This window comes from Coregonus lavaretus, assembly GCF_964263955.1.
Source record: "Coregonus lavaretus genome assembly, chromosome: 8".
Lineage (NCBI taxonomy): Eukaryota > Metazoa > Chordata > Actinopteri > Salmoniformes > Salmonidae > Coregonus > Coregonus lavaretus.
In genome coordinates this window covers 57252822-57262552 of record NC_139995.1, presented here as the reverse complement: position 1 = coordinate 57262552, position 9731 = coordinate 57252822, and the positions used below count along the sequence as shown (strand labels likewise).

The window sequence follows — 9731 nt, the reverse complement described above, 5'->3', positions numbered from 1 at the left end:
TAATATAGAACTAAAGACACCAAGTCTTGGATTCATGCTGCTTAGTTTAATTCAGACCAACCACCACAGTTCAGAATTGTTTAAGAAACGCTTTAGCACAAAAGGCACAGGTTTAAAATGATTTGAAGTTGATTTTGGGGGTTGGAGGAAAATAAACTGATCCACTCGATGAAGACATCCCAGAAGCCTTTAGGTTCATCAGGGAAGATATCCTGCAAGACAAACAGTCAGCACCAGCATTCAAGTTCCCAGTCATGTGTGCGAGCATGTATATAACTCACATTTAGTAACAGGTGTAAGCCACCTCCAGGTACTTATAGGTTCCGACACAGGGGTCTCCAAACACGGAGTTGGATGCCGGGACGACACACTGGCTACTCCCATCACACCTGTGTTTAAAATACAGGTAGAGGTTATCACTACAGCCAATGAGTGTACAGGTAAATACACACCGTTGGTTCCCGTACCTTTGTGCCATCTTACTGGTGGTGGATTGGCTGAGGCAGTTGGTGTTGGTGAGTTGGTTAGCGGGGCGCCCAATGGAACACACGTTGCGTTGACGACGACCATAGTCGGCACGCTCGATATGGATCTTACCTCTATCTGAGGAAGAGACGGACAACGAAAAGATAGATAAGGAACGAAGGAGAGCCAAGGGTTGGCATCTTCGGTGTAGGTAATCTACAGTATAAAACACAGGTGATAGCTGAGTATATACACTGTTCAGTAGTGTTGACTAGCTTACCACATTGTAGTAAAGCATCAGAGCCTTCACATGTGATGCTGCGTGCTGCCAGGACAAATAAACAGGAGTTACACACATTTACATTTTACATTTTAGTCATTTAGCAGACGCTCTTATCCAGAGCGACTTACAGTTAGTGAATACATTTTTTTTATTATCTTGGCCCCCCGTGGGAATCGAACCCACAACCCTGGCGTTGCAAACGCCATGCTCTATCAACTGAGCTACATCCCTGCCGGCCATTCCCTCCCCCACCCTGGACGACGCTGGGCCAATTGTGCGCCGCGCATGAGTCTCCCGGTCGCGGCCAGCTGCGACAGACCCTGGATTCGAACCAGGATCTCTAGTGGCACAGTTAGCACTGCGATGCAGTGCCTTAGACCACTGTGCCACCCAGGAGGTATTAGCTACACATTAGCTTGGTGTAGTAGTATCATCATTATTACACACAGTACCTCCATCCGTTAGTGTACAGCAAGCTGCAACCAGCACTGAAACAACATCACACAACCAGTTCAGTAGCAATCCACATCATATGCATTTGGACCGTGAAGCTAGAAATTACCATTCGTCTCTATCCTCAAGCATTTGAGATATTCTAGTGTATTAAAGAAGTAAAGTTTAGCATTTGGTCTCATATTCCATGCATGCAATGTGACTAAACTTGTTAGACGCATTTGTAGTTGGTCATAGATACTTTTTTGCCTAAAAGGAACTGAATGGTTAAGGTTGTCATTTTGAAGATTAAAATACTTCTCAACACGTCTACATACATGCGGATGCTACCTTGAATTAATAGTGATGTGTGAGGAAGTTAAAGGAACAAAGATTATACCCCATAAAAATACTAACCTCCCCAGTTCTTGATAATGTGAGGGGTTGACATGTGCCCTTGTAGCCTGTCTCACTCATGCTTTCTTAATCATGGCATTAATTTAAGTGTTCAGAAACATCTAGAGAGAACTCCAGCCACTATTGGGAAAAACATACACCAAAACACACTGCAAATGCAGCCAAAATACCTTGTAGAGTCACATGTTTGATGTAGTCATTGTGTGCTAGGAATATAGGACCAAATACTAATCTTTGGACTACTGTAATATAGTATAGGCAAGTGTCCTAACACTTTTGACAAATTCACAAGGGGGCTCTAGATACAGTGCTTGTTTCTAGACGGTTAAACAGATATGTATTAAAATACCCTCCAATAAAGAGTTCTACCTTCATCTCATGAAACATTCAAGCCCTGCCAAAATGTCTATTCCCATACGATCAGTCTCCCTCTACATTTCCTGCTGTACTGTCAAATTATGGAAATACTGAACTTTAACATTATGCATTATACTGTAGACCTCAAGTCATATGACATGTACTTCAAAAACTCTGAAATACATATTTAAACAGTTAGTGATATGTATTCTAACTTGCATCATATACAGATGTTGTAGACTCACAGGTGACCACCGTCAGTCTGAACATGATGCCAGGTACAAGCGGGGTAGTAGCAGATATGATGAAACTGATGGTAACCTGACCTAATACACCTGGTATTTATGTTATGTGACATGTCTTAATTAACCCGGCTGTATCTATTTTGTGTCCAGGTGCACCTCATTGCAATCAGGGGCTGGGCTTTGCTGGTCTGAACCAGGCTTTTGTGTCAGTCTCATAGAGTTATATAGAGGACTCTAGATGGCTAAAATCCATTTTGGCATGAACATTGCCATTGAGGGCTTCTACCAATTTAAAGTAGTCATCTGGATGGGGCTTCCTGGTTAAGGAAGAATCACATGGGCCACGTTCAGTTTCAAAACCTTCTAGAGCGTTGCAGATATACATTTCATGAATAGAGCCAATGTATTTTATTTTCTACATGTCGGAGAGACATATTTGTTCACCATAGCACATTTCTATCTGAACCTTCCAAAACGTTGCGTCCTGCTGAACGCGCCCCATTATTCCATCCGGGTCATCAGGAGTGATCAGCCAATGAATTATGCTCGTGAGCAAACATTGCATAACAGTAAGTGGCAGAAATTCTCCAACTTTGACTTTATACCTTCCTATCATTGCTATGCAGACGACACACAACTAATCTTCTCCTTTCCCCCTTCTGATAACCAGGTGGCGAATCGCATCTCTGCATGTCTGGCAGACATATCAGTGTTGATGACGGATGACCATCTCAAGATGAACCTCTGCAAGACCGATCTGCTCTTCCTCCCGGGGAAGGACTGCCCGTTCCATGATCTCGCCATCACGGTTGACAACTCTGTTGTGTCCTCCTCCCAGAGTGCAAAGAGCCTTGGCGTGACCCTGGACAACAACCTGTCGTTCTCCGCTAACATCAAGGCGGTGACCCGATCCTGTAGGTTCATGCTCTACAACATTCGGAGAGTACGACCCTGCCTTACACACGAAGCGGCACAGGTCCTAATCCAGGCACTTGTCATCTCCAGTCTGGATTACTGCAACTCGCTGTTGGCTGGGCACCCTGCCTATGCCATTAAACCCCTACAACTCATCCAGAATGCCGCAGCCCGTCTGGTGTTCAACCTTCCCAAGTTCTCTCACGTCACCCCGCTCCTCCGCACACTCCACTGGCTTCCAGTTGAAGCTTTCATCTGCTACAAGACCATGGTGCTTGCCTACGGAGCTGTGAGGGGAACGGCACCTCCGTACCTTCAGGCTCTGATCAGTCCCTACACCCAAACGAGGGCATTGCGTTCATCCACCTCTGGCCTGCTGGCCCCCCTACCTCTGCAGAAGCACAGTTCCCGCTCAGCCCAGTCAAAACTGTTCGCTGCTCTGGCACCCCAATGGTGGAACAAGCTCCCTCACGATGCCAGGATAGCGAAGTCACTCACCACCTTCCGGAGACACTTGAAACCCCACCTCTTTAAGGAATACCTGGGATAGGATAAAGTAATCCTTTTACCACATTGTAAAGTGGTTATTCCACTGGCTACCAATTTGTAAGTCGCTCTGGATAAGAGCGTCTGCTAAATGACGTAAATGTAAATGTAAAATTAGCCAAGAGAGAATGGGATACATAGTATTTATATCAGCCCTCTGATTATATCAGCCCTCTGGCATGCATAGTATTTATATCAGCCCTATGATTGGTTCAGTCACCTTTGCTTTCTTGGGTACAGGAGCAATTGTGGATATCTTGAAGCAAGTGGGGACAACAGACTGGGATAGGGAATTATTGAATATGTCCAGTACCCTGCCCTGAAACGTAGTCACTGTTACTAGCCGGCAATCATCCGGTACATTACCCTGCATCTTAGATGCTGCTGTCCTATGTACAAAGCAGTGGAGACTGGTCGCCTGGTCACATACAGCTGATGTGTTGTGCATTGAAGTCCACAAGCAAATGGAAGAGGAGAGAGGAGAGCGCATAGATGCGAGAATGAATACAACGTGGCTGCTATGAAAGTGAACTGTGTTTACGAGTGATCAGGGGTGTATTCATTCCGCCAATTCTGTTGAAAAACATTTCTTAAACGGAAGCAAACAGAACAAAATGGGGATGAACATTCCTTGAATTTGTCCAATAGAAACTCTCGTTTGCAACTGTTGGACTAATTATTACACACTATTTCAGCTAGATGCAGGCAAGAGTGTGCAAGGCGTTATTGTCACTGTCTGTCCGTGTGTCACTGTCTGTCACCTCACATTTGTTTCTCGACCTGTGTGCCTCAATTCGTCGGGGCATTGACTCTTCAAGGTGTCAAAAGTTTTCCACCTTGATGACAGCTTTGCACACTCTTGGCATTCTCTCATTTTACATTTAAGTCATTTAGCAGACGCTCTTATCGAGAGCGACTTACAGTTAGTGAGTGCATACATTATTTTTGTTATTTTTCATACTGGCCCCCCGTGGGAATCGAACCCACAACCCTAGCGTTGCAAACGCCATGCTCTACCAACCGAGCTGCATCCCTGCCGGCCATTCCCTCCCCTACTATGGACGACGCTGGGCCAATTGTGCGCCGCCCCATGGGTCTCCCGGTCACGGCCGGCTACGACAGAGCCTGGATTCGAACCAGGATCTCTAGTAGCACAGCGATGCAGTGCCTTAGACCACTGCACACTCTCAACCAGCTTCATGAGGTAGTCACTTAGAATGTGTTTCAATTAACAGGTGTACCTTGTTAAAGGTTAATTTGTGGAATTTCTTTCCTTCTTAATGCGTTTGAGCCAATCAGTTGTGTTGTGACAAGGTAAGGGTGGTATACAGAAGATAGCCCTATTTGGTAAAAGACCAAGTCCATATTATGGCAAGAACTGCTCAAATAAGCAAAGAGAAACGGAAGTCCATCATTACTTTTAGACATGAAGGTCAGTCAATCCAGAACATTTCAAGAACTTTGAAAGTTTCTTCAAGTGCAGTCGCAAAAACCATCAAGCACTATGATGAAACTGGCTCTCATGAGGACTGCCATAGGAATGGAAGACCCAGAGATACCTCTGCTGCAGAGGATCAGCTCAATAGAGTTACCCGCCTCAGAAATTGCATCCCAAATAAATGCTTCACAGAGTTCAAGTAACAAACACATCTCAACATCAACTGTTCAGAAGAGACAGCGTGAATCAGGCCTTCATGGTCAAATTGCTGCAAAGAAACCATTACTAAAGGACACCAATTATAAGAAGAGACTTGCTTGGGTTAAGAAACACGAGCAATGGACATTATTCCTGTGGAAATCGGTCCTTTGGTCTAATGAGTCCAAATTTGAGATTTTTGGTTCCAACGTTGTGTCTTTGTGAGACGCAGAGTAGGTAAACGCATGATCTCCGCATGTGTGGTTCCCACCGTGAAGCATGGAGGAGGAGGTGTGATGGTATGGGGGTGCTTTGCTGGTGATACTGTGATTTTGTTTAGAATTCAAGGCACACTTAACCAGCATGGCTACCACAGCATTCTGCAGTGATACGCCATCCCATCTGGTTTGCGCTTTGTGGGACTATCATTTGTTTTTCAACAGGACAATGACCCAACACACCTCCAGGCTGTGTAAGGGCTATTTGACCAAGAAGGAGAGTGATGGAGTGCTGCATCAGATGACCTGGCATCCACAATCCTCCGACCTCAACCCAATTGAGATGGTTTGTGATGAGTTGGACCGCAGAGTGAAGGACAATCAGCCAACAAGTGCTCAGCATATGTGGGAACTCCTTCACACCTGTTGGAAAACATTCCTGTCATAAGCTGTCATCAAGGCAAAGGGTGGCTACTTTGAAGAATCTTTAATCTAAAATTTAATTTGATTTGTTTAACATTTTTGGTTACTACATGATTCCGTATGTGTTATTTCATAGTTTTGACGTCTCCACTATTATCATACAATGTAGAAAATAGTGAAAATAAAGCAAAACCCTTGAATGAGGAGGTGTGTCCAAACTTTTGACTAGAACTGTAAATAAATATTTTACTATATATATAAAAGTCCTAAATCAATACTTTAAATTACCCGAACGTCACCAGAACATCAAGATTAAATTTATTTTGAATTTTGTTCCAGCATTTGACCCTTGGAACCTCAATAGTTAACCAATCCTGTGAACGGGTTAGGCAACTCAGGTGTCTATACTTCAACAGCAAAGTTAGATAGGAGTTTATGAAGTACGGCCTTGTAAACAAAAAGGGAGTAATGTAGAGATCTATGGGTCTTTAGCGAACCTTTTGATACAGGATGCAGTGATGAGTATCAAAACTGTCGCCTGTAACAAAATGAAGGGCACTATGGTAGATGGCATCCAAAGGTTTAAGAGTAGTAGCAGCTGCACTTTGATAAATAATATCAACATAATCAAGAACAGATAAAAAGGTTGACTGAATAATCTGCTTCCTACTGGGTTAGAGAAAGGCACAATCTGTTTCTGTAGAAAAGCCACATTTAAATCTTAGCTTCTTAACCAGCTCATCTTTATGTTTTTAAACATCAAATCCATATAAATCAAAATGCTTAAGTATTTATATGCAGAAACACGTTCGATTGGAGAAACATCTAATGAGTCAACATGTAATTCATCTGAAGCATTCTTTAGAGAGAAAAACAACAACATGTATTTAGTTTTGCCCGTATTAAGCACAAGTTTTAAATCAACAAGGTATTCCTGCATAACTAGACAATCTGACTGTAGTTTTGACACAGCCAGATCAACAGTCGGGGCAATAGCATCCATAATAGTAACAGCCGCATATAGATGAAGTTTACCATTTTTAACAAATTGACCAATGCTGTTTATATAAATAGTGAAGAGAACAGGTCCCAAAATCAACCCGTGTGGTACACCTTTATGTACTTCAAGAAATTCAGACTTAACCCCGTCAATCACGATGGCCTGAATTCTGTCACTAAGATAATCATGAAACCATGAACAGGCGTCAGACCTCAGGCCTATCGAGGACAACTTATTCAATAAAAATAGTGTGATCAACAGTATCAAAAGCTTGTTTCAGGTCCACAAACAAAGCAGCACATTTCATTTCAGTGTCCAAAGCATCGACAAGATCATTAAGAACTAAAGTGGTTGCTTTAATAGTGCTATGCCCAGGCCTAAACCCTGATTTGTTTACATTCAAAATACATTTCTCAGATAAAAAAGAGCACAGTTGTACATTTACCAAGGATTCGAGAATCTTAGCTAGAAAAGGGAGCCTTGAAATGGGGAGATAATTATTAAGAACACTACTATCTCACCCTTATGCATTAGAGCTGATTTCCATACTTTTTTAATATTTCCTGATATCATGTTATCATGTTAAATAAAAATACAAAATTGGTAATTGAGCCAGCAATGACGGGTGCTGCACACTTAAACAGACCAGGATCCAATTGGTCGGCCCCTGTGGATTTCTTGTTGTCTATTGCTAGTAAAGCCAGGACTTATTTTTCTGTAAATAGCCTAAAATAAAATCTTTGACTATCATGTGTCTGATCATTCAGCAAGTTTCCCCTATCAGCATCCAGCCCAATATTGTGAATATGCTTAGAAGTGGTTTAGAAGTTATTTCAAAGAGATAGCCTGCAGAAATAAAATGGTGATTGAATGCATCAATGATGGCATTTTTGTCCCATAATGAGGCCAGTGTCTGAAAGTTCCTCTTTGTGATGACACAAGGCTTAGATTTTTGTATTTCTCTAACACAAACAAATGGGCAATGTTCACTAACATCTTGGGGCGAAGACACCAGTAGAAAGATATTTCTCTGGTGTATTCATTAAAATAAAATCATTCCGAGTTGACATTGAAGGATCTTTAGGGCTGGGCTGTATAGGCTTAGTAAGCAGCTGGGCTAGGTTTAAATCATTACACAAGCCTTTTAGATTACTTGAAGCCTGCATTTCTCAATCATAATTTAGGTCACCCAGGATAATAAGCTAGTTAACTACTCGAGTGTCCCAAAGGTTAGCTGAGGGAGGACAGTAGACCCCTTTAACAGTTATGGATACATTATTCCCCAGACAAGGGCTTCAGTAAATACACATGAAAAATATGTTTTATTAAAATGGCCACTCCACCACCTCTACCCTGTCAGTCAGTACTAAACACAATATAACCCTCAATATTACAATCAGAGTCCAGAATGTTCATAGAGATCCAAGTTTCAGTCAATACCAGAATGTCTGGATTTGTCTGCATAGCCCAGATCTTGATGCAATCCAGTTAAGGAAGTAAACTGGATAGAGGGTAGTGCGTACGGCCCAGTACATCACTGGGGACAAGCTTCCTGCCATCCAGGACCTCTATACCAGGCGGTGTCAGAGGAAGGCCCTAAAAATTGTCAAAGAGTCCAGCCACCCTAGTCGTAGACTGTTCTCTCTGCTACCGCACGGCAAGCTGTACCGGAGCGCCAAGTCTAGGTCCAAAAGGCTTCTTAACAGCTTCTACCCCCAATACATAAGACTCCTGAACAGCTAATCAAGGCTACCCGGACTATTTGCATTGTCCCTCCTCCACCCCACCCCACCCCACCCCACCCCACCCTTCCCCACCCCTTCTTTTATGCTGCTGCTACTCTTGTTTACGATTTTTAAAGTTACATGAATCTCAAACTCAAATAAGCTACGTTCAATAATCTGATGCAGGCCTTGTCTGATGGTTGATATTTAAATAGTTGGTATGGCTATAAGATTGCATAGAACTGCACCATTTATTCTCTCCCTATTGGCCTTAGGCCGCAGTTAATGTCAATATGAGGAACTTTCAGAGTAACCAATGATGGAATGTTATAAACTGACTTACATGGGCTTCAGTTGCTATCGTGCAACAGCCCAAGCCCTCTACGTGATTTGAAAACCAAGGGGGTATTGAAGTTTATGGAATTCACATTTGAACTAAAAGCACTGAGTGAGCAGACCACAGTGGGCTTCTCTTTTGAGCTAAGGCTTAGGATGGGAAGTGCGGCTGAGATGGGAGGGGAGAGGTGACTTCACTAGGGATAGGTCTCTGCATCTTGTGTCATCATGCTGGAATGAATTGGCAGTTGGTTTTTGAATCGGAATGGCATTTACATTTTGAATTTGAATTGAATGAGAGTGTGTGCTTTTAATATACACATACTTTTCTCTGGCTTCTAGCTAGCATTTAGATTGCAACAGAAAGGTTTGTATGAATCTTGGTATTTCCCACTCAGACCTCAGCAAAAATGTTGCAAAAAATGAATTTGATCTTCCCATTGCCATAGAGAGCTAACGGTGTCGGACATCAGCTAGCCATTTTTCTGACCAGGCGAAATCATACAGCAGCATCATTAATATGGATATACAGTGGGGAAAAAAAGTATTTAGTCAGCCACCAATTGTGTAAGTTCTCCCACTTAAAAAGATGAGAGAGGCCTGTAATTTTCATCATAGGTACACGTCAACTATGACAGACAAATTGAGAAAAAAAAATCCTGAAAATCACATTGTAGGATTTTTTATGAATTTATTTGCAAATTATGGTGGAAAATAAGTATTTGGTCACCTAC

General features: G+C 42.6%; 1 protein-coding gene across 1 annotated transcript; it reads right to left on the bottom strand.

Annotated features, from left to right (window-relative positions):
* Positions 1-283: 283 nt before the first annotated feature.
* On the bottom strand, positions 284-2224 carry LOC311134107 (L-rhamnose-binding lectin CSL3-like; the record flags this gene model as incomplete). Its single annotated transcript, XM_084167693.1, has 5 exons — positions 284-389; positions 468-603; positions 746-790; positions 1201-1236; positions 2200-2224. 5 exons carry the CDS (start codon positions 2222-2224, stop codon positions 284-286), a joined length of 348 nt encoding a protein of 115 aa, XP_084023819.1.
* Positions 2225-9731: the final 7507 nt, after the last annotated feature.